Source organism: Apteryx mantelli, chromosome Z (assembly GCF_036417845.1).
Source record: "Apteryx mantelli isolate bAptMan1 chromosome Z, bAptMan1.hap1, whole genome shotgun sequence".
NCBI classification, from domain to species: domain Eukaryota; kingdom Metazoa; phylum Chordata; class Aves; order Apterygiformes; family Apterygidae; genus Apteryx; species Apteryx mantelli.
In genome coordinates this window covers 1,434,714-1,460,436 of record NC_090020.1, presented here as the reverse complement: position 1 = coordinate 1,460,436, position 25,723 = coordinate 1,434,714, and the positions used below count along the sequence as shown (strand labels likewise).

Below are 25,723 nucleotides of genomic sequence, written 5' to 3'. Positions count from 1 at the left end.
GGCACTTTTAATCCATCAGACTCGCAGCAGCTTACTGAGGAAGCAGTGATTTTTTTTTCTCCATTGGAGAAATGGAAAACCCAGGACTTATACAGAAAACATGGCTTGTCTAGAGCAATAGTGAAATCTTAAAAAGGGCTCCTGACCTCCATCATCAGGATGGAAGATTTTCTAGTCATCTTGAATTCAGGTCTGTTCTGCTCTGCATCTATCCTTTTCAAATGAGGGTTATTTAATTATATGCTGTACAGTTCTGTGGAAAGGGAGGCAGAGTGCAGATGATCCTGTACTCACATTTTTTTGTCCAAGCTTCATTTCTGGGATTATTATTACTTTCATCCTATCCTCATCTATCTACCTTAAACCTGTCTCTGGCTTAATTACAACCTTGATCGACTGTGGAACTTCCCTGTCTAGTTTGTAGAAATATGATATTATGACAAAGTGATGTGCTGTGTGACACCAGCAGCACTCCAGCCTCATAAGGCTGTAACCCTTATCCTCAGCATCACACCTGGCTGCTGTACTTTCTCCCAAGCTTCTGGAATATTTTGAATCAAGCCGAAACATTGAAGTCCTAATCTTTAAGGCTTCACAGCCTTGATCTGGGATATCCAAGATACTGAAAACTAAAGGTTGGAGCCTGACTCTTCTTGTAAGGTGGAACTGTCTATGACAAAGGTAAAGACCATCTGTGCAGGAGACATAACTTATTAAGGACCAGGCCATGATGAAGGAAAAGACCTCTATCCTAGTCAAGGATCACTACCAATCTCACCACTTCTTGCTCTACCAGCCTTGCCTTATTTTGCCTTCAGTAACTTAAATACAGTGTATAACGTGTATTTTAAAAACAAAACCCCTCAAACAAACCAACTAACAACCCTACGACCAAGACAAAGCTTTCTCTTGGACATTTCTCTCCTGAGGACTGGATGAATGAACCCGCAACAGATATTAGTCACGTTGCTTGATGCAAGCCTGAAGGTGCTTTGCAATGACATGGAGGAGCTCAGCAAGACAATCTGAAGAAAATGGCAGAGCAAAGGAGAAATAAGAGTTTCCTCTGGGCAGAAAGAGCAAGAGAGCCAGCTAGCCAGGATGCCTACAATGCAGTGTATGGCCATGAATATTCATCCTCAGAGATAATGTAGATAGAGTCATTTCATGGCTCTCAGGACTATCTCCTTTGCCAGGAAGGTCAAAAGCAGTTAGTTATCTGCAAAATGTAAACAGGTATTTGTCAGCTAATCAATTATCCAGGTTAGTCACTAGTCCTGTTTCCAGTAAAAAAGAGTGAGCTGTATATGCTCCCTCTGTCACTGACAATGACATACTGTCAGCCCTGTTCGCTGTGACATAAGGTTATCTTCCCATCCCCAGTGAGGCTGGTGAGCTGCATGAACTGTCTGCTGATGTTTTAAACTGTGATATTATAAACTCCACAGGCTTCTACAATCTGTTTTACATTCCCTTGTTATTGGATTTATTGAGCCAGTAGAGATGGAGCCTTAGCACTTGGAGTTCTTTGTTCTGGTCTTTTCTCTCATATTCACTCTAAATTTTGAGGAAAAAGAAATGCTGGAATTTTCAGCTAACAGTGGTACTTACCTCACAGTGCAGGAGTGATTGCTGGTGGCAAATGGGTCATCACTTACTTCAGCCATTTTTTTACCCATTAATCTGATATAAAATTTACAGAATGGGGATCACATGAAAATTACAGGTAATTGTTCCCTTTGAATTAAATTTTTAATTGCACTGTGGGCGAGCTGTGACTGCACAGGAGTAGGAGGCACATCCTGACTCCTAGTATGCCAGCTTGTTAGCATACTGGACTGCAGGCCAGCAGATATCACCGAAGTTACAAGTTCTGCTGGGCTTCCCCTTGTTTCTGCAGGGAGGCCACTTTAGGCAAGACTCACTAAGGTATTTAGGTACCTGAAGGTTCAGGCAGTGGCTTCATAGGATTTGGAGAAATTGTTGTTGGAAACAACATTTCCCTCTTTTGGGTTTAAGTTTTTCTGGAGCCTGAAGCTGACAGCACAGCTCTTCTTTCACTCACTTCCCAGAACAGCACTGCCGGAGTCTCTGACTCTCCCTCAGATGTTGTAAGGCCCTTGCCCTCCCTCAGATGTTGTGAGGGAGCCCTGCTTGTATCCATCCTTGCCCCTGTCTCTAACTTTAACTATCTAAATGGTTCTATTGGTTTTATCTAATGGATTTTAAAAATCCCGACCAAAGAGATTTAGGAATTTAGGAATAAGTGTAATTTGAATGACACAGGTCTCTGTGTCTTACTGGCACACTGATAAAATGCAGGTATTGATATCTTTCTTGGCTGCTTTGTTCATGTACAGTATGAACACGCTAGGGCAGGTGCCGCTACTTACCCTCTCTTTGTGTTATGGTTATTAATGCTTTTGTTAAGTCAATTATTTCAGTGCAATTGGAGCTTGCCAATAGTTAGGGAAAATCTCACGGAGGATAAGGATGCTCCATTCCTCTTTTTGGTAAGCACATTAAATGGAATTGAGAGAACAAAAGGGGGTTGCAACCCTTGCAACTCTGCCCTTTTCTTTGCCAATTCTGGCAGGAAAAATCCTGCCAGCTCCTCTTGACCGCCTCCCAGCTTGTGCCCAAAGCCTGACTGCTGTGACCCTTCTATACACATTTGTCAGTAATTGACAGTACATAGAATTTATTGGACTGTCTGTGACATTGCCCTAGAAGACATGAGAAGCTACTTCTTTTAGCATCTCCAAAGGCAGCTACATTGTTCAGTGTCTTTAATAATGATCTAAACCATGTTGGATATGACAGAGGCTTTGGAAGAAGCAAAGTATATTGTAGGACAATGTAAGGCATTTTTTTTCTTAATAGTGGTAGGAAAATGAGCACTGGGAGGTGGTTAGCATAGGACCAAACTGGAAGTGAAGTTCAGTTGTTCAAAATGTGCTGCTGCAGGCTGAGACACCATTTGGAGATGTGTCATTCTGCCATTCAGTGATGACAGGACACAAAAGGAGGAAAGAACAAGGGCTGTGTCCCTTTTGGGATCAGCTGCAGACCTGAAGGCAGCCACACATGGGAAGTATGGTAGACAGCAGAGTTACGTGTAAACCTTCTCATACTTTACTTGACATGCACAGGATGGACACCCCTGTCCCTGACCATGAAAATCACACATAAAATGTATAAGAGTTGGTTCTTCCCAGTGTTTCAGAGGTTTGGAAAAGTTTGTGTGTCTTTAGTTACCTTTGCCCAAAAAGGTAGTGAGTGCTGGGAAAGACAAAGCCCTCATTTGCTCGCTGGCATGAGGGAACTGCACTCACAGCAAGGCCTCTCATCTGGTGGTGTTGGGCAACAAAGCTCCTGACCCCACTCCAACTGAAGAGACTAGATCCTTAGCTCAGCCCAGAGGAGTGGCAAGTATGGCTCTCTCACTTGCTTTTTGCCACAGAAGAGTGTTAGGGCTCCTGAAAGTGCTGGGTGGTGAAATCACCAGGTTCATAGTGACTCAGTGCCCCATATGACTGGTTGGTTGGATGTACCACTGCCTTTCAGGGCTATAACTCTGACTGGTGCTGTCAGACTTTTGCCGTGGTCCATGGACCAGATCCCTGTAATAGTCTATGGTCTATGGGTATATATCATTATCAATGTCCAGTATGTCACCTTTGGGGCTAGGTGAGTTGTCCTGGTACATATCAGTTGAGTACATGGCTGTTAAGCCTATCTCAGCATGCAAGCCAAATAGGAATCTGATCTTGACTACATGGCATATTGCCTCTTGATCTGTTCAATCCTCGGCATGAAACAAGCCATTTACTGCTGGTCAGCCACAGTAGATTTTCCATCTTAGTTGAGTTTTCTTCTCTAAGTGGAACAGAGCTTTAATATTAACAAAGATGTCACTCAGAAGCAAAAGGTACATGTCCTTAAGCAAAGATTCAAATAATCTGAGGTCCATTTCCACTTAATTGTTCTTGGCTGAATGACAGTGATATCATTAGAACAGATGTGCTACCAGTAGTTATTGCCTATGGTTAGTGCAGATACTTACAGTTCCTGCCACACACCAGGTATTTCTGCACATGCAGCCTGTTTCAGCACAAGCACTTCATCCTTCTGCCATATGAGGAGGAGAAGTGATATAGACATACATGACAGGTTTCAGTTTTTTAAAGGCGTAGTGATAGAGAAAAATCCAGGCAATAGCTGCATGGCTACCCTCCCTGCTCTTCTCTAGTTCTAGCCTTAGTGGTGAATGTTATTCCTAGAAGGTTATGTGCTGAAAATAAAACAGGCTTTTTAAGGCAGAGAAACACGAAATAAGGAACATAGGTGTCCAACTCCTTCGAATAATTTGTTTGAGACTGGAGAAAGCAAGGTTTTACTCTTTTGTTAATCTCTTCTATTAATTCCGTGTACTGCTGATTTCAAATTATTACAGATGAGGTTTATTAGGGCATTTCACAGATTTTAGTTGCAAAAGTGAAAGCTGAGAATTAAGTAGTGAATTGATGTTGAGAGAGGGTGAATTATACTGAATCCTTCCAGGTTTAGCTGTTCTTCCTCTCCCATAAAAGATGAGCTAAATCCCCCAGTTTCACACTGTCCTCGGACTTCCAGAGACAAGGAGGTTTAAGTGAGGTGTATGTGTTGTCTCGTACTGTGAGAATGCCACGAACCCTCGTTGTGCACTGCTTTATTTTGAGCTACATTTTTCTGGTTGCAGCAGCAAAAAGCTCTCCTATCCAGGGAAGTACTTGCCATTTTGTAAATATGAAATTAATGCAGTATCTCTGTCTCACCTTTGTATCACTTAGACCTTCAAAAGAGATAGTCAGTCAACACATTAGCAACGTGGCAGGCGGTTACTAACAGCACCTGCCTGGTGGAAAGGTCATTTCTGATTGGTGGACTGATTTAACACCTAACCTTACTGAGGGCCTCCAGAATGCTGGGTACATCTGCATGGCATACTTTATCATCATTACTGTGCTAACATGCTATCTATAGGAATCCCACCATTTTTTGCTGTGGACAGAGGCATCAAAGCAAATGTCAAGCTGTAAGATATATTTCTGTTTCAGATGCACTCCTTAGTCAAGTGATAGGTACTCCCTGTGAGTGGTAGGGGTGAATTTTTGTTTCCTATGATCAAATTCAGGTCGATAACGACACTTTTGCATTCCCAGACTGTAGAGATGACATAAACAGACTTTAATTTTGTGTGGGAGATATGAAAACAGGGCAGTGATGGGGAGAGAACATTTTAATCTAAAAGAACCATTTTTCATCTGAACTTAATAATTAGATTTCATGATGTCCTTCCATAAGGGATCTTGCTTCCCTTTAAAAATGGAGTGAAAATTAATCAATTGTTTTGAACTTCAGGATGCAGGCGCACACCAAATATTCTGTAGGGAGGGCTGGAGAAGTACAGTCAACATCCTGATTAGTTGGTACAGAATGCAAGGAAGGTGTGGCATGTGCTAAGAATCTCTACATACAGATCTCTTCTATCTGATGGGAGGGGTTGGTGAGGGGAAGCAGCCTTTGTGACAATGACCCAGGAGGTGTGAAAAGCACTTTGCAGCAACCCTTTTTACACTGTTTCATCTCATCAAATGATGTTTAATTTCTTTGATCATAATGAAAATAGAATTTTAAAATTTCATTCTAGGGTTCATTCAAAATGAAACCATTATTCAAAATTTCTGCAACCAAGAAATGAAAAAAATATATTTTGGCTCATGTGAATATCTTTAATTTCAACCTGAAGCTCTTAAATCTCTTGAAGCTCTTAAAACTTTAAAAACCCTTAAAATTAAATTCCTAAGCAAAGCATTTGAATATCAAAATGTGTAGATTTCTTTTTGCCAGTGCCACTAAAATCAGCAAAGTCTTATAGTATGTCTTGTTGATCTGAAATACCATATTTTGATGAAAAACCTTTCACTTAGAGTGATTTGCCTGACTCTCTAAGGGATTGGTCCTGGTTTTGAAGACTACAGTTCTTGCTGGGCTTTTTGTGCAGTGTCCTTGTTTCTGTCTTAGCTTGTCAGGCTTGTGATGGGTGAGTTCCACTTCAGTCCTTGTCTCTCTGATTTTCTTATCCAATCTATGTGGCACTGACTACTATATGTGGTCATATAGCTTATGGACAGGAGCACTACAGCAACAGCAAAAGTGGCACTATGCCAACAACATGTGTAATCTTTGCTTCCATGATCCCGATGTGGATACACACAGATCTGAGAGGTGGAGGCACCAAGGCGACAAGTGCTCTCTCCTGCATTCACAAGAGGGAAATGGATGCAGGCAAAATCCAGTACAGGAGCTCTTTCTTTCACCTGACCAGAGATGAAGCCTGCAGTTGAAACACATACTTAGTTTTTTAGACCTTAATGGGCTAGCCTGTGTCTCTGTCTTTGAGTCTGCAATTTGGCCAGAGTGGCTAAATCTATGCTGTGAAGGTATCCTCAGTTCTCCCACACTTGTTCTGTTCCTTCCCTTTGGACCAAAAGGTGCAAAATGCAGTGGCTCAGCCTAGTCTCTTGCAGATATTGCTCAGCAGACTGGCTTACACAGCCAGCAGTACCACCTTTTACCAAGATGGAGATTCAGATTTTCTGATTGCAAGGTGGTGGCATGAGCAAAGCATGTAGTATGCACTACTACAGGATAGCAGTGAGTATGTTCAGCTAAAGGCCCTTGTTGGTCTCCTTAGACATTACCATACGTAGGAGTGGACTTTAAAAGCAACTTATATGTGAATAAATGATTTATTCAAGTATGCAATGGTCATCCAGGGGAAGGCCATGGGTTAAATCCAGGATTCCACTCTTTAATGAAAGGCTATCCATGCTGGATTCTTCCCAGTGGGATTCACAGGTGTATCCATTGTTTCTTCTAGGTTTCTTGATAAGTATGAAGTGACAAACTACAACAGACAGTGGTTTCCCCCAAATCCTGCTGCATCTGCTGCAGGTGGTGAAAAGGGTTATCCTGGGGGTCTGAACTGTGGGAGGCATGGTCTGGACTTTTGTAACGTATTTTGTAAGCTCTGTTATTTGTAGCTCTTGGCTTTGTTTAGCAGGCAGCTGTGTCCCAGGTAGTGTTGAAGAGTGTATGTCTGAAGAGAGGGGCCTGGGAGGGCTCCTCAGTTCTCTGGTCAAGATGCATACTCTGATGATATCCAGATTACAAAATAGAGTGAGACACAGAGATATCCCATTTTCTGCTTTCTGCAGACTTATTTCTGTGGAAGGACTGCGGGGACCGAGTTGGGGAACGTACTCAGAAGGGAGTTGAACAGTCTGGCCAAATCCGGGTGATGGGACAACCAGAAGCCCTGATAAACAGAAAAGCTAGCTTTTAAGAGCTTAAGTCTCATGCAAAAAATGCAAAAAGTCAATATTATGCTTTGAATAAAATTGCAGATTTCTGAGATCTAAATAAAAAATGTTCTATCAGGCTGTGACTCTGTGATGCTGACTCCCCTTTTTCTGGGGACACAACAAACTTTTTTAAACTGACTTCAGGTCCCAATTTGTTTTTTAACACTGTCTTTAATAATAGATAAAAATAATGTCCTGCACTTAATTCAGAGGACCTTTGCAAACCATCGCTCTGTGCATTGGAGAGTTGCTTTTCTACATAGCTTTCTAGGAGAATGCCATTAAAGTCAGTGTCATTTCCTATTTTTCTGTTTCTGACTTTACAAGCCTGAACATCAGAGAAACTTGGGAATAGGGAGGGAAACAGCTAAAATTCAAACTGGTGTGTTTTTCTGTCTGCAGTGCTCTATTCTTCCTCTTTCTCTCTCTCACTTTTTCAGAGCTTTATGGCAGCTTATAGAAAAAACAAAATTGTCTCTCCTTTCCCTGCCAAATGAAAAATCCCACTTTGGTATTCACAGTACAGTTACGACAAATGCAAGGCTGTGTGCTGAGCATTTGGGGAGATGTAAAACCATGTTTAGTTGTTGTGCATGCTCACACGGTGATTTGTTGGTTTGATTTCTCAGGTCGTGAATTGGCAAGCACAACCCTCCCAGGATACCCTCCTCATGTCCCCCCTGCTGGACAGGGCAGCTACTCCACTCCAACACTGACAGGAATGGTGCCTGGTGAGTTTTCAAAAAGGAAAAAAAAGACAGCATTTCAGAAAGAAAGCTTAGCACTTTATGAATGTTCTGCACTGATGCCAGCACAAGACAGAAATTACTGTGATGAAAGGAGATGTTAGCAGTCTTAAGTAAAGAAAGACTGTACTCCCCAGTACTAAAGATAATCTAACCTTTTGACTACCAAAGCAAATTATTTGCCCTGGGACGCTGAAAAAGCCTCCAGCCTTCCTTGTGTGAAGCTTGGGGATACTTTGATTTTGGAATGTGCCGTTTTATCACAGGCATTGCTATAACCCACCTTTTTTCTCTGAATGTGTTGTGTCTCCCTGTACCATGTTTCAGTTGTGAGGTTGCTGGCAATTGGTGGCTAGATATGGCCTAACCTTAAAGGTCTCAGTGCAAAAGCATGGCAATCCAGATTACTCCTGGGAGATACTGAATTTTCCTCAGGATGCTTCCTGTTTATTTATGTAATTCTGTTATTTTCTTCTCCCTTTTGAAGCTTGCAGTGAGAAACACGAGGTGGCAAATGCTGGCAGGTGGGAAATGTTTCCTTGTGCTGCCGGTTGGAGCTGAGTGTACCTGGATCTTTAAGCAGGCAGAATGAGGTCTGCATGAACATTATATAATCTGTGTGGTTACCATGAGCCATGGATCTGTAAGTGATCCATGATCGGATGGTGATATCATGATGCTGGTAGAGAGCAACTAGTGGGAGGACTGAGTTGTCTTCACCCTTACTTGAGCACTGGATGTCAAATCCCCTCGGAAATCAGTACACTTCCTTCAGTTTGAAAAAACTATGGGGATATGTTTCTAAGCTCTGTGGCCTTTGATATGAACCTGACAGACACAGCTGTTTACTATGGAAAGCAGTATTTTGAGGTCCCTCAAAAAAACAACCTCCCCCTCCCCCCCGAATCTAGTGTCTAATATCATGTGATTTGAAAAGTAATCATAACTTGAGGATTTGCTTTCATTCCCCTGGTGCTTTCCAAGACTTTAAGGATTTTTGAACCAGACTTATTGGATTCAGGAAGGTTAGACGGTTACTTTAAAAAAAAAAAAAAGTGAAATTTCATAACTAATCATATGGCTCTGTGTGGTGGTGATTTAGAAAAAATATAATAAGAAAGCAGGAATTGATGGTACTGATTTGATGTCTAGGCTCTTTCAGGGTTAGTCTTTGTTATCAGTCTTGATTATGTTCTGTAAATTGTGTTCCACCAGTTTGCTCAGAAATTAAGAAAAAATTAGTCATTTTAAGTGTGTATTAGAGTTAAAAACTATCTATAAAATTAGGTCATAGGCTATGTGGAAACTAATTTTTGCCTACAAAATCTTGTCTGGGAAAGAGTTGTAAGGGTTCTAGATGTAGTTTATATAAAGTAGAATAAAAAGTGAACGTCTGAAAGCAAAACTTGTTTGAGAAGAATTCAAGGTTTGACTGTTGTTTTACTCTCTCTTTCTCACAGACACACACATTTATGCAGTTATTGGTAAACTTTTGCAGATCAAATCCTTAGATAGACCTGTCTTACTTCAATGCCATTGCCAACTGCTTATATTAGTTAAAGATTGAGTTTACATTCACTCTGTAGCATGATTGCAAATTGTTATTACACGTTAGAAGATTAAGAACACCAAAATCATTAGTCAGTCATATCAGTTTTAGGTTGACTATGAAGGATGAATGAATAAGTATTGTCACTGAAAAAAAACAAACACATGGGTGACTAGAGCAAGCCATGATAAATAATTCTCCTTTGATAAGATATGAACCTGATGCAGACTCTAAATGCATGTTGGACACATAGAGTTAACTTTTTTTTATTCCTCTGAACTGATTCCCTCCAAGACTGCAGCTGATCCTGTTGTAATATTGCCAGAAAGGTTTTCTAGTGTCAGTCCTACTAAAGCAAATTCTCCATGTCTTCAGCAGAGGTGTGGCTAGTCATAGCGCTCCTTGGGCTGCATACCTACGGGTTTCTCTCAGCTGCTGTGGACTGGCAGTCTCTGTTCCTGGACAAAGCACCTCTTCTGCTGAGCCTCTGCTGACAGCCCAGGTCTTTTGTGTCTAGCGAAGGAAGCTGTCCTTGACTTGGTGGAGGCCAAATACTGAAAGTTTGCACAAAGGCTTTGTAACACACTGAATAACAGCAAGTGCTATAACATACCATCCTGAACAGGCCCAGTCCTGGAAACTATGATTCTGATGACTGTGATAAATTCATGCCTTTGACTCTGAAGTCTTCTGCTGTGTAGCTGTTGTGAAGGTAAAACACTTCCAAACACAAAACTGGGTTGTGGCTGGTTCCCAGATGAGAAGTAAGAAAGGGATGGCTTTGGCAAGACCTGTTGTTCAGAATGTGCTGTGTACTTTTGTAAATCAGGGCCAGGCGAGCAATCAGAAATGATCAGGGTTATTAATGCCAGCTTGTAATTATAGCTGATAACCAGGTAGGGAGCAGAGTGGCAAAAACATTACTGGTTTGAAATCTTGAAATGTCTAAAATGTCCAAGCACACTCTCACCAATTCCCTTTACCCTTATCAGCTTTGCAGAGGTGATCCAGACATCCTGGCCCCTCAATCCCCCATCTCTCTTACTTTGTCCATCCTGTGACTAGCTCAGCTTGCTGATGCTTTGTGCCCCTTCCTTGTTTAAGGCTCATCTTTCTGGTGAAGTGCTGGCTGAGGATGAATACTGGGACAGGGGGAGGCACAAGGGAAGGTCAGACCTCCCCTGGGATCTGAGCCAGGTCACTTACACATGGAAGTTTTAAAAAAGCTTGAGTGAATTTGATACATAACCCCCAGTGAAGATGACTATTTAGAAGCTTTTGAAACCCTTGTGGCAATTTCACCTTCTTTCAGAGCATCTTTCATTGAAAATCCTTCTTTGAGCCCCAGTCCCTTCCCCAGTTAAGGGGAATACTTGCATTTCCTTCGTTCTTGGAGTGCTGGAGAATAAACAGACTAGTAGTCACAAAGTGTTCATGAATACCTGACAGAGTGGCATGGCAGAACTGTAAAAACACAGGGCTTGGCATAGCTCAGCAAGAGGAAATACAGCGAGGATTCAGTGATATGGACTAATTTGAGCTGATTTTCCTGGATAATGGATTTTATTTTTAACTACACATAGACTTGTGTGACCCATTATATTGAATAACTGCACTGTTCCCCTCACTGGTTCCTTTAATAACAACCTTCTGCTCCAGCTAGTGTGAAGGTCAGTTGCAATTCCTCTAGGTTGTCCTTCTCATTTAAGTGAGAATTTGCTAACTAGCATCCAAAATACATTCTTGTCCCTACTTGCCTCTTGTCATTTGCAGGACCAGTTTCAGAGGCATGCTGGGAAAATCACCACAGCCTCTTATTTGTTAGCTCAGAAGTAGCTGACTGATAAAGTCTGTCCTAGGGGCACATCTGTGTTTGTGTTCTGAAATGGCCAAATTGTTGTGCCCTAAAATATATGCAGGCAGAATATTTATTTTACCAATTCTCAGGGATTCAGTTCACAACCTGCCACTTTCTTGTCGCTTTCCAGACCTCTCCTAAAAATGTGCTTTCTTGATAAGACATGTAATTGTTAGCTATGAATTACTGCTTGTAATTAAGTAATTGTGTGAGTTAAGTGCTTAGAGACATGGGAGAAATGTATACATGATAAGACATACATGATGTTTTGTTGCATGCTTGTTTCTCTTGACATTGTTTATGCTGCTGCAAATAACCAGGTCCCCAGCAACATTGTTGATATTTGTAAGGAATGCGTGCATGCATGGAAAGGGAAACCTCCTTGCCGCTTGGGAGTTTCCAGCAGGGAACAGGAGCCATGTGGATTCTGCTTCTTGCTCTGTTCTTATCTCTTCTCCAGTTCCGCGCTTTTCTATCTGAACAGGAAAGGCATCTTCCCACCAGCCCTACAGTCCTTCTCTTGCTCTCCAGCAAGAAAGGATGCACAGAGGAACATGATCTCACTACACCTCCGTGCCTGGCAGAAAAACCCTGATGCATGCTCTTAGATTTCCTCCTCTTCTTCTTTGCAGAACCTGGGCCTTAAAGCATCAACAGGGAATTTCATTTTTCACATGGCTCATGAAGATCTATCTTGGCCCAGAGAATGAATTAATCAATTTTCTCTGAAGAAACAAATGAGCAAACACATCTCACTTTCAGTCCAGAGCCTTACAAAACAAAAGCTAATAACACTTGAGACTCCCATATGCACTGCTCCTCTGCAGGTTACTGACACAATTTGTACTGATTGCTGCTTTTCAATGGCTGTCATTTCTAGAAAAGTGACCACTGAAGAGCTATCCAAGAAGCATTGCAGTTCCAGTATATCATACAGTCCTCTGATGACATAGGGCAGAGTACACAAATGTGGCACACGGACATGCAACAGACATACAGGACAGGGCTGACAGAAGCAGAGCAGGCATCTGTGGCAGTGGCTGAGATGCTTAGAGCAGCTGGACTGGAGTAACATATTTATAGCCCAGGCATCTAGATCCCTAGTCTTGGAAATGCCAGACATTTGAGAGACTTAGACTAGTGGTTTGTCATGCATCAGACTGTATCACTGCTTAGTTTAATTTTGCTAATATTCCCATCCCCAAAGCCTGTGGGCTCCAGTTCACAGTTCTCAAAGAAAGTGAAATTTCTTCATTGGTAAACTGACCACTTTACAGGACAAGTTCAAATAACACAGTTTTTAGGATGCTCTGACTGGTCAATAGCCTTTGGCTTGTGCTAAGGCACCACCAAGTTCTTCAGTGTGCCTATGACATGCTGCACTGCCTCGGTGAACCAGGACTCCTAGGAGAAATTGTTCTGCGTTGTGTTCTGACAGCTGAGTATTAGCACAGCTCTACATGGCTATGTCCACGAATTGTGGCTCTGTTGCTCAAGTCTGTACAACTCATTTCTCTCTTCCTGGAAGATGGAGGCTAGTGCTTCTCCATCCCTGAAAAGTAAATTAGGATTAATAGCTGAAAACTGTTGAAATCACTTGGATGTCTGGTAGTGATTTCAAAAGATGTTGCTTCAACCTGTTTGATATTCTGGTCTTACAGTAAGTCCAGCTGTGGGTATTTCATGAACACCACAGTTTCTGTGAAGTTGACTCAGTGAGAACAAAAGGAGTAAGTAACAAAGCTGCAAGTCCCCCCACCTCCCCAGCTTCACTCTTTCAAGAAGCACTGCTGGCTTTGGTCCTTGATTCAGCTGAAACCAGTGTCAGTAGGACTTCAGACCACCATAAAATATTAAATAACAGACTTTTGCATCTTTTGCCATACTGTGCAGAAAGAGCACATTTTTCCTGCTGATTGAAAGTCTTGTATGTTATGACCTGACCAATAGAAAATAGAGTCAGGAATACTGAATTCTTCAATGTAGCACATGCATTACAGCAGCAAACTACCAGTGAGAATACATCTGCCTTGTACTTACACTCCTATACACTTATGTCTTATGTGAAGGCACTGGAGGTTGTATGGGTGATTTTGTAAAAAGTGCTTGGTTCTTTTTCCAGGTAGCAAGTTTTGAGGAAATGCTTGTAAATTGCTGAACAAAAGCTCTTGCTTTGGGAGGTCAGAATTGAAAGGAGATCAGACATAAAATTAGTAACTCTATGTGAATGACTTCACTGTTCCCACATTTATTTGAAGCAGGGAAAAGACCTATAGCTTCCCTCTAGCATCTGTTGTATGAAATGACAGGATCCTAGCCATCCTGTATTCTTGGCCTATGGATAGGACCCAGTACTTTAAGAACAGCAACAACTCCTTATACTGAGCAATTCTGGAATATTTTGCCCAAAGGGGACATTTCTTTTTAATCCTCATTGTTTAATGGCTTATGCCCTGAAGCATGAGAGTATATATCCCTTATAAATGTTTATTTTTTCTAATGTAACTCTCTGGATGCTCTCATTATCTATTTGGAGGCTTAATCCATTACTGATTCCTATTAAATTCTTGGTCTCAGTACTACCTTCAGGTAGTAAATTCCACAGGTTAATGATGTGTTATATGTAGAAATGATCTCTTGGTTTCATTTTGGTATTATTGATATTGTTTGTTCATACTTGAGAAGGGGGTTGGACTAGATGATCTCCAGAGGTCCATTCCAACCTCAACCATTCTGTGATTCTGTGATGCTGTGATGACATCCCTTACAGGGGCCAATCATGGTGGTACAGAGGGAAACGTGGGGAAATGTGCCAGAGCTGCAGCTTGTATGCCTGCTCTAAAGATCAGCAGCTCAGGACACCGAAGAGGGGTTTACCAGACCACAGCAGTCTCAAGATAAAGGCCTGATATCTCTGCCTGGACCTCTTTCACACAGCATTGTAAAACATGAGTGCTTCTGTCTGTAGTGATTACTATACATATACTGATTCCTTCACATATATAGCCCTCAGGTTAGCTCTGAGACTTGGCAGCAATATGAGTTTTGCTGTTTGCAGGTAATAGGAAGTTTACCCTGGAACCACAGTAAGCCTCCTGCACCTGATCCCTGTGCTTGGTCTCTTTACTCCCAAAGACCCCTGTTTCTGCCTCTGATTTTATGGGATAACCAGAGGGAGCACGCAGGGCTCACTTGCAACAGTTCTCTTAAAAGAACACCTTTCTGTGCCTGTAGGTTGGACATGGTACTTCCCTGTGATGGGGATGTGACCCAGACACAGTAAGCAGGGAGGAAGACAATCTTGGCCCAGTCTTCTCTTCCACAGCCCACCTGATACACAGTTTCTGCCTCCGGGGTGCACTCTGACCTATTTCTATTTCCTTGCTGGCTCAGAGTAGACAGAGGGTCATTGTACTGTTCACACTTCCAAAAGAGCGAGTGTAAGGGGTCAGGTTGGGCTGGAGAGTACAGTATGTTCATGCTTGAGAAAACCACTTGTACTTCAGGGCTTAGAGTGTTCACTCACCCACACCATGAAGCTTCTATTACTGTAATTTAATTGGAAAAAGATTATGCGTAAGTACTCATGCTTGTTTATTTAAATATTTATTCCAGTTCTTGTATTAGAAGTGCGCAGACAACAGCCCTTGTTGCCCTTTGTTTTTTGGGTTTATTTTTTTCCTTTTCCCTTCTCCTCTTCTCTGGGGAGGAATTCTCAGCTCATCTCTCATGTCTTCCTTTCCACTGGATTGTCATTCACATTGTCCTCTTGGGGCTCTGAGCACAGGGTGACAGGAAAGGGTAGACTGTCCAGAACAGAGATGCTGAAAATATAGTCATTAATGGGACTCTTGAAACCCAGATGTCCTTTCTGAACACCGGTAATTTGTTTTTAATGAAAAACCATGCAGTGACCCTGAACAAATGAATTTCCTTTATATGAAGTCTATGTGCAATTACCCGACTAAAGGGACCTGAAAACAGTGTCATTCAAAATGGGGCTTTAGGAAAAAAAAAGGATAAAAAATAGTAATGGTGCCATTAACAACCTTTTTTCTAAAAGAAGATGCTAGTTCTAACACACAAAACAGAAAAAGATGATGTTAAGAAACAATATGTAGTTTTCCAAAGAATTTTTCCCTGTAATTAGCTACAAAAACTGTATATGAGGTAGATACTAATGCAGAGAGAGAAGTTAGACTGTATGATTTTTCCCTATTTAGGCTATTTGTCTCACCTAAGCTGGTAAGGAAAAACAGTCTCTCTGTCAACCATCTTGAAACAGAATGTATAGCAACTTTTGTTTAAAATACAGAGACACAACTGTTGTATCACAGCTGGGTTCAAAAGGCAAGTATTAGGATTTAGTAGGTTCTAAATAAAGCCTTTAGGGATTATTTTATTTTATTTTTTTCCCCAGGGAGCCTGAAGACTTTAGTCAAGATTATTATCATGAGTTTATGTTATTTGTTCTGGCTTTTTGTACAGGTATTGCCTTCATCAAAGTTTTGTGATAGCATTTTGTAATCTCCTGACATTCAGCAGTAAATATTTGAAAGCAAGTTAGCTGGGAGGTAAAACACTTAAAAGCAGGGACAGAGGAGGAAAATAACAATAGGTAGCATAGTAGAGGGAGTCAGGTGAAGAAAACCTGAACTATGTTTTCTTCTGATTTACAGCATAAGGCTATAAGTTTTTGGTTACTGAAAGGACTCTTGATTTACACTCATATAAGTGAGAGGAAAATCAGGCTCTTAATTAAAAAAAAAAAACCTGCAGCAAATGAGGAATAAATGCTTTGTAAAATCTCCATGAAATCTGAAGATGATTTCTAAATCTATTAACCACCTCACCTGCTTCATACTCTGATTTGTGTCATGGATTCTTTTCTCTGTTCTGATTGTGGTCACTTATTTGTGCCAGAATCATGACTTTTTGCAGCTCCAGTATGTAATGGGTCTTACTATATTTCTATTACTTGTATCTACTCCCACTACATGTGTTGTTAATAATGTCAACATATGTGAAGACGAGGGCTAGGTCTGCAACAGAGTGATGAGATGAGCCATTAGTACGCTTTTCTCATTCATCTCCAGACTATATTGCCATGACTCAGTTGAGTCATATTCAGCATTGGGAAGCAGCTTATGGACATGATAGCTACTTCCCTGCTTCTGCCCTGGGCCTGAGCATTCCTGTGGTCTTGAGTTTGGAAGTCTGATTTGTGTTCACTTCTGAGAGAGGTGAAGGCTGCCCCAACCTCTGCTTTGTAGAACCAAGTCTGACCTAAAGGTAGTGGGTGACAGGGGAGGGTTCCCACTGGCATCAGTAGGCATTGGACTAGTCTCTGTGCCACCAGATGCTGCTGCTTGTGTGGTACAGTGGTGCATCTGAGAATTCGTCTTGCCTTCTATGGCTGCAATGTTTGTGTACATCAAGCCATCCCAGGTGGCTGTTGGTGTTTAGCTGATGCTAAAAATTCAACTGCAGAACACAGAGCAAGTGACAAAACTCACTGGCAATATCAACGAGCTTAGTGCCTGCATACAGTCGGTCTTAGAACAAAAAGAGGCAGGTTTCCTTCATGTTCTGCACCCAAGAATATCTTTTCTGGGAGGTACTATCTGTAAGTTCTATAGGGCCAGTACATGGCTCTTCCCCTTGCTTCTGAACGAACAGGCAGTGTTGCCTGCACACTCAGGCTGAAATCCTAACACAGATGAGGTGCATGGCAAGGATACTTTTGGTATGGCTGAGGCCACTTCAGGCTCCCTGTACCCTGACTCTCAGTTTGAGAATCCGCTGGTCTGATGTTCTCAGGTGCTGAGTGTTCGTGGCACCACTTGACAGAAGAGAGACCTTTATCTACTTCAGCTCCAGTGGGAGATGAGACCCTTGGCTTTCCGTAAGAGATGAAAGCACACTGAAACAGTGGCTACTTCTGAAAACTCACCTCAATGATCCAGAGAACCCTGTATGCCTCCATGTGCCGTCCTGTCCTACCCAACAGGCCAAGACTGTTGGTGGTCAGAATAAGAATGTTTGACAACGCATTTTTCACACCCTGAAAGGCCAGATTGTTTCAGAAAAGCATATAAATTCTGGATCATTCATTTTTGCTGTTAATCTTTTACAACACAGATGGATTTTGATCAGGCAGAGGGGATGTCCTGAGAAATCTGTTGCATTTTCTATGAGCAGCAAGAAACCTAGACTCCAGATCGTGCACTTGGGTAGCTTTCCTGAAGTTAATCTGTAGCTGCCTAAGGATCTTGTCTTTCCTCATGAAAGATTTCACAGTTCATTCTATGAATGTCATGCAGCTCAAATCCAGCCATCATCCAGAACTTTCCAGAAAAATGCTCATTCCTCCAGATGCTCACGAAACATTGTTACAGTTTCCACCATTAAAACTAGAAGCGCCACTGCAAAGGATAGGAAGTGCTGACATTTGGGACAGGGGAGCGTGTCTTTTTCTGGTAAATGAATTTATTGTTTTCACCATGTGTAAGACTCTGTAAAGGTACCTCCCCACTCATCTGTAATCTCAAAGGGCAAATCTTAGAAAAGGTTCATTGCAAATCATGAAGCAAGTACTGTGCCATCGCAAATATCTTAGGGCAACACCTTATTGCAAATAAACTGATAAATGATTCCTTTCACTAATAATGAAGCAGATAAATATTTTTCCACTGCTCTTGTATATCTTGAACAAGCAGCTACTAGTATCATGGAAGCCTAACAAAACATGTTGGTGTTCATTTTTCAGGAAAGTAATTGCTGCACTTGCACAGAATACAGATAAAAAAATTATATTTTTTTCAATATGATGTTGTCAGATATTATTTCATTGAATTGATTTAGAAATTACGTTGGAGAGAGCAAGAAAGTGAAATGTTTGAACAGAAAAAGCCAACAGTCTCTAGCTCTACTGTTCCCAAACATGTCCTTTCTTACAGACCAGATTCTCAGCTGGGGTCAATTAATCTAGACCCCCTGACTTTCAAGGCACTTTCCTGCTTTACACCAGCTGAGAATGTAGTCCCAAGTGTTTAATATACGATCAAGCTAATCTAGTCTTCTGTGCTGGTTCACTTTGCAGCAACCATAATTTCCTCCCCCTCCCTTTAAAGTGAAACATTATGCATATCTAAACATAAGTAAGCAAGGCAAAAGTGTGTATAAACAAAAGGTTCCATATTTAGAAGTGAGGAGAAGGAGAAAAAACATATTGTATTGCTCCAGTCTTTGGAAATTTCTATGCATTTGTAATAACAAAATTACCATAATTTGCTCGTTAACGCAGCTAGATCAGTCAAGCATTGTTCCAAACACGCAGAGGCTGCTTCTCGCTCTAGGTCTGCCAGTGAGTTAAGCACGGGGAGAATTAGCATGCAAATAGCCCTAATTCGGCAGTCGAGCTGTCAGATTTACATTCAGTGGCTTGTTTCATTTGAAATCCCTGACAGGAGCGGCTTATGCAATCCCACCCTCAAGTAGATCCAGCCAGAAGAGGCACCAAGGGGGCACTTCCTGAGTGACAGTTTGGCTAGTTTCAGTCAAATAGATCAGTCACATCAACTGGTAACAGTGTACAGCTACTCCGGGGGGTCTGAGGGGGTGGGGAGAACGTGGGGGGTTATGGTTTCCAGCCAGACCTGGCCACTGAAACTTTCCCCACCCCATCAAAGGCTTGCGGCACAGGGTTTTGGGCTCCTGCAGCTGACTAAACGATTTGTTTGAAACATTGCTTGTGGGATAAAGGAGTGTATCAAAGGGTTTTATATTCAGATATTGATTTTCAAGTTAAGTTGCTGCTTGCTGGAGAAAGACTTCTTGCTGAGGAGTGTTTAATGTTGATGGACAAAAGTCATTCTTCATAATCATTTCTTCTTGTACTCTGCCTAAGACTCCCAGCTCGTTTGTGGTAACTGAACTCGTGTAGCATAATTGTAGAGGCTGCAATGGTAGACAAAACAAATAGCACACCATGGCTGGCAGGACTTGGCTACTCTGCACAAATACATGTCTTTTACTTATTCCAGAGTCATCCACTGCCAGTACAAAAGGAGAAGGAGGGAAGTAGGATGTTCAGTGCTTGATCTTGATTACAGAGCTAGCTTTATTTTCCAGACTTGATAAACTGCAGCAAAACAAGCTTATTTGGAAGAATTCTGACTTCTTCTGACTTCTTATACAAGGCTAAATCCTGCATCTTCTAGGTGGGGAAAAACAGTGGGACCTGTGCATCTTTATTTCTTGTCTCTGTGCACTCTGAGTTGAAGTATCCGGAAAGAGATACTGGCAGCAGTCTAAAAATAGATGCTGTTTCCTGTTGATAGTTCATTCAGTGTTAAAAATCTGACTTGTTGCCCATCTTTAAATAACAACACTTGTGTTTATAACAGCAACAACAAAACTTTAGAAAGTCTATTGTTGCTGGTGTTGTTTATGACATTATGAAACAGTTTTCTATTTTCCACAAGCCAGCTGTTTTGGGGCCCCTTTGTGCTGAACACATTGCAAACACAGCAAACATCTCTGCCCCAAAATACCTGCAGCCAGAATTTTAAAAATGTGTCACTTGTAGATGACGTGCTAAAAGTTTGTCCTCTGCTCATCAACTGAGTTAGCCCTGTGGGACCTGGCATCAGAGAACTGCCTGAAATGGGGCTGGTAGGAATCTGAGGAGCTTGTCCTAGACAGGGTCTGCTCACTTCCATCAAGGCTGGCTCCCAAGATCTTTTCCACAGGGCAGCCAGACACCAAACCTATCTCTTTTATAGGTGGCAGCTGCAAGGTGCACTGCAACTGTTCCCCAAGAGTCAGAGTGCTGCAAGACATGTAGATTTCCTCACAAGCAGAGTTTCTCATAGCAAGGCCCCCAAAAAATTATCACGCAGTCTAGATTCCAGCTGGATCTGCTCTTTGATTATTCTTGGTCTTGCCATCCTTCCTCTATGTAAAGTTTCTTGACAGGATCATTGTCTGGCTTGCTTTTGAAAACAACAGCGACAGGGAATCCCCAGGAAACATGCTCCAGTGCTTAATGTTTCTCACTGTGAGAACTCAGTGTTCAGCCTAGATATTTCTTGCTGCAGATTAAACATATTACTTCCTGTCCTATCCTCCGCAGATGCCCTTCTTTTTGCATAGATGCTCTTTTTTTTTGTTATCATTTTGAAGAAAAAAGCTTAGGAAATATCTGTTGCTTGGAACATAAAACAAGCAAATAAGAAAGAGCTAACCATATTCAGGAAGCCATGAAGTCCAAAATAGTTCTGATTTTGGAAAATTGTGGTTTGGATTAGCAAAGCACAGCATTAAAAAGCCAATAAAGGTACCCGGTGTCCTGAGCTGTGTACAGGCATTGCTTCCTAAGTGGGAAAGCAGGACTGCCTGCTAACTCAAACCTGCTTGTGTTTGCAGGGTTGAACTCAACTCCTTTGCTAGTGAAGATGAGGTTTCTCAGTCCTTGTACCAAAGAAGTGAGAGCACATGAAGTGCTATATAATTTCTGAGCATTCATCAACATATGATTGTGTGCTCTTGTGTTGTATCAGTACCCAGAGTTTTAAAAAATTGGAGATGCAGACATACAAAAGCATACCTTAAAGATACCTTAAATTGCCTGAATTACAGGCACCAGCATTTGTCACTGCAGCCACTGATGTTGTAGGTGCTGGGTTACAGCAGACAACCAACCGCATCTGGAAGGTGTTGGTTGCTTGTGGAAAACCAGACCAAGCCACCAAATCAATCAGACAGATTTTATGCTCAATTTTCTGAAAAACTGTGTTTGACTATAAGCAAGTGCAAATACTTCATGGCACATTGTATTCATCAGCAGAAAGAATGTATCATACCTTTTGTGTACGTGTTAGTTCTGGCTGCAATGTGCTACGCAACAAGTTAGTGGTACCACCATGAAGGTAACAGCTGGGTGGCACTAAACACATGAGTTTATATTCCTGTCACTTTTTACCTATGTAGTTGAACTGCCAGATGTATTATTATGTGGTTGCTGTTTGGAATGATGCAGTTTATTCCCACTCAGGGTGTTAAATACAGGCTACCAAATCTGCAGTTCACATTGAGCTGCTCAGGGAAGGGGTGTGTTTTTCAAGGCATGATTCCAAGTCTGAGTTTCTGTGTATGCTGAAAGATGTGCCTGATCTTTGGGGCCAGCCTGAGAGGTTTTAGCAAAGAACAAAAAGAGACAAGAAGGGATAGGTTTATATCTTTAATTAGATAACTGCTCAGCTTTGTAGCATCAGAAAACACTTGCTAAGTTCATTGACAGTGAACCTGATATCTCCTTTTTCCAATGCAGATGTTGTGTCAATGGAATGGAAGGAAAACCAAGTCAAATGAAAAATTTTAAACAAAAGGAAATGTCTTAGTCAAAATAACAGAAAAGGTTCTGAAAGACCACCTTATTTCAATGTCAGAACTTTTCTCTAAGAATCTGTTTTATATTAGAGACGGTTAAGCTGTAACAGAACAGTATTTATACTGGAAAACTGTTCCATCAGACAGTTGTAAATATCTGTATTGGCAAACGTAGGCAGGAAGAACTAAAGAACATCTCCTGTATGTTCTGCACATTGACTGTCTTCCTGTGCTAGAAGAAGAACTGGGATGGAAAACCAAAAAGTCTCCAAAAAGAAGGATGTATTCAGGGAATATGGCACTGGGCACTTTGAGTATTAATATCAATTGTCACCTATGATGACTACAATATATTTTGGATCAAGCTCTATATTGACTGAAAAATAAATTGAAAAATTTAAATGCAACCTCTGCAATTACTACATAAAAAGACTAAAAGCAGCATTCTGAAGTCTGAAGTTTGATGTCTGTTTAATAGCACTAAATTTTGCAGTAAATTCTGTGAGTGTCAGGTAGCAGCAGCAAAGATTACTTTGCAATACAGAACTCTTACCACAGAAACAAAAAGTTTACAGAATCACACAGAATCCAAGAATGGTTGAGTTTGGAAGGGACTTCTGGAGATCATCTAGTCCAACCCCCCTGCTCAAGCAGAACCATCGAGAGCAGGCTGTCCAGGACTGCGTCCAGATGGCTTTTGAATATCTCCAGAGAAGGAGACTCCACAGCCTCTCTGGGCAACCTGTTCCAGTGCTCTGTCACCCTCAAAGTGAAGAAGTTTTTCCTCATGTTCAGACAGAACTTCCTGTGTTTCAGTTTGTGCCCACTGCTTCTCATCCTATTGCTGGGCACCACTGAAAAGAGTCTGGCCCCATCCTCTTTACACCCTCCCTTCAGATATTTATATGCATAGATATGAAGTCTTCTCTTCTCCAGGCTGAACAGTCCCAGCTCTCTCAGCCTTTCCTCAGATGAGAGATGCTCCAGTTCCTAAATCATCTTAGTAGCCCTTTGCTGCACTTGCTCTAGTAGCTCCATATCTCTCTTGTAGAGCAGAGCCCAGAACTGGACACAGCACTCCAGGTGTGGACTAATCAGGGCTGAGCAGAGGGGAAGACTCACCTCCCTCAACCTGCTGGCAATGCTCTTCCTAATGCAGCCCAGGGCACCATTGGCCTTCTTTGCCACAAGGGCACATTGCCGGCCAACTTGGTGTCCCCCAGGACTCCCAGGTCCTTCTCGGCAGAGCTGCTTTCCAGCAGCTCAGCCCCCAGCCTGCATTAGTGTGTGGGGTTATTCCTCCCTCAGTGCAAGACACTGCACTTCCCTTGTTGAATTTTGTGAGATTCCTTTCTGCCCATTTCTCCAGCCTGAGAGAGAGGTCCCTCCATATAGCAGCACATCCCTCTGGTGTCTCAGCCACCTCTCTCAGTTTTGTAGCATCAGCAAACTGGCTGAAGGTGCACTCTCTGCCTTCATCCAGGTCACTGATGACTAAGTTGAACAATACTGCACCCAGCATTGACCCCTGGGGGACACCGCTAGCTACAGGCCTCCAACTAGGCTTTGTGCCACTGATCACAACCCTCTGAGCTCTGCCATTCAGCCAGTTGTCAGTCCACCTCACTGTCCACTCATCTAGCCTGCACTTCCTGAGCTTGCCTATGAGGATGTTATGGGAGATAATGTCGAAAGCCTTTGTGAAGTCAAGGTAGACAACATCAGCTGCTCTCCCCTCCTCTACCCAGCCAGGCATCCCATTGTAGGAGGCTCTCAGGTTGGTTAAACATGATTTCTCCTTTGTGAATCCATGCTGATTATTCTTGATGACCTTATTGTCCTTCATGTGCCTGGAAATGATATCCAGGATGAGCTGATCCATCACTCTTCCAGGTTTGGAGGTGAGGCTGACTGGTTTATAGTACCCTGGGTCCTTCTTCTTGCCCTGGAGACTGGAGTGACATTTGCTTTCTTCCACCAGTCCTCAGGTACTTCTCCTGATTGCCCTGACCTTTTCAAGATGATTGAGAGTGGCCTAGCAATGATGTCTGTCAGCTCCCTCAGCACTCGTGGGTGCATCCCATCTGGGCCCACGGACTTGTGGATGTCCAGTTTGCTGAAGTGATCCCTAACCTGATCCTTCTTCACCAAGGGAAAGTCTTCCTTTCTCCAGACTTTCTCCCTGGTCTCCAGGGCCTGGGATTCCTGAGGCCTGGTCTTAGCAGTAACAACCAAGGGGAAGAAGGTGTTCAGTACCTCAGCCTTTTCTGTGTTCTCTGTCACCATGGCCTCTGCCCCATTCAGCAGTGGGCCCACATTTTCTCCAGTCTTCCTTTTGTTGTGGATGTATTTAAAGAAGCACTTCTTGCTGTTCTTGACATCCCTTGCCAGACTCAACTCCAGATTTCCTAGCCCCATCCCTGCGTACTCGGACAACGTCCCTAGATTCCTCCCAAGTGGCCTGTCCCCCTTTCCACCTTCTGTATACTTCCTTCTTCTGTTTGAGTTTTGCCAGGAGCTCCTTGCTTATCCATGCAGGTCTCCTGTCTGCTTTGCTTGACTTCTTGCTCATTGGGATGCACCCTTCTTGAGCTTGGAGGAGGTGATGCTTGAATATCAACCTGCTTTCTTGGACCCCTCTTCCTTCTGAGGTCCTATCCCATGGCATTCTTCCAAGCAGGTCCCTGAAGAGGCAAGTGTCTGCTCTCCTGAAGTCCTTGGTTGTAATCCTGCTTTTTCCTCTGCTCCCTCCTCTCAGGATCCTGAACTCCACCATCTCGTGGTCACTGCAACCAAGGTTGCCTTCGACCTTCATATCCCCGACTAGCCCTTCCTTGTTTGTAAATACAAAGTCCAGCAGCACCCCTCTCCTCGTTGGCTCCTCTATCACGAAGTTATCATCAATGCTCTCCAGGAACCTCCTGGATTGCCTGTACCTTGCTGTGTTGTCCCTCCAGCAAATACTGGGGTGCTTCAAGTCCCCCATGAGAACTAGGTCCTGTGAACGTGAGGTTACTTCCAGCTGTCTGTAGAAGGCCTCATCGATTACTTCCTCCTTATTGGGTGGCCTGTAACAAACACCCACAACAGTGTCAGCCATTTAGTCTGCCCCTTCATCCTTACCCATAAGCTCTCAAACAGCCCATCATTCACCCCTGGGCAGAGCTCCATGCATTCCTGCTGCTCTCTCACATGAAGGGCCACTCTTCCTCCTCACCTTCCTGGCTTGTCCTTCCTAAAGAGCCTGTAGCCATCCATGACAGCCTTCCAGTCATGTGATCTATCCCACCATGTCTCCATAAGCCCAGAGAGGTCATAGCTCTGCAACTGCACACAGATCTCTAATTCAACCTGTTTTATTTTCCATGCTCTGTGCATTTGTGTACAGGCATTTCAGAGAGGTATCATAGCCTTCTGTTTTCCCAGAAGCAGTGCAAGAAATTTCTACATGGTTTTGTCTTGTAGGCATTTTCTTGCCTACATGCAAATGCTTGAGGTATCTCCCTCTGCCTACATGGTCTCTATAACTTTCCCCTTCCCCTGTCTTTGCTAGTTTAAAGTCCTCCCTAGCAGGTTGACCAGCCTGTTGGCAAAGATGTGTGTGCCCTGCTTAGTGAGGTGGATCCCATCTCTTCCAAGCAGATATTGATCTTCAAACAGGGTCCCATAGTCCTAGAAACCAAAACCCTGTTGCTGACATCAGCTGCGCAGCCGATTGTTAACTTGCCATATCCATCTACTCCACCTCCCAGCCTTCCCCCTCACTAGC

The 25,723-nt window shown here is 42.6% G+C and overlaps 1 protein-coding gene across 1 annotated transcript in view; it reads left to right on the top strand.

The window, feature by feature from the left end:
• The window catches only part of PAX5 (paired box 5), a 172,849-nt gene that overhangs the window by 122,110 nt on the left and 25,016 nt on the right, over positions 1-25,723 (top strand). The window contains exon 8 of the mRNA XM_013946218.2: positions 8,039-8,140. Within this exon, the coding sequence (XP_013801672.1) occupies positions 8,039-8,140 (102 nt within the window). The remainder of the gene's footprint in view (positions 1-8,038; positions 8,141-25,723) is intronic.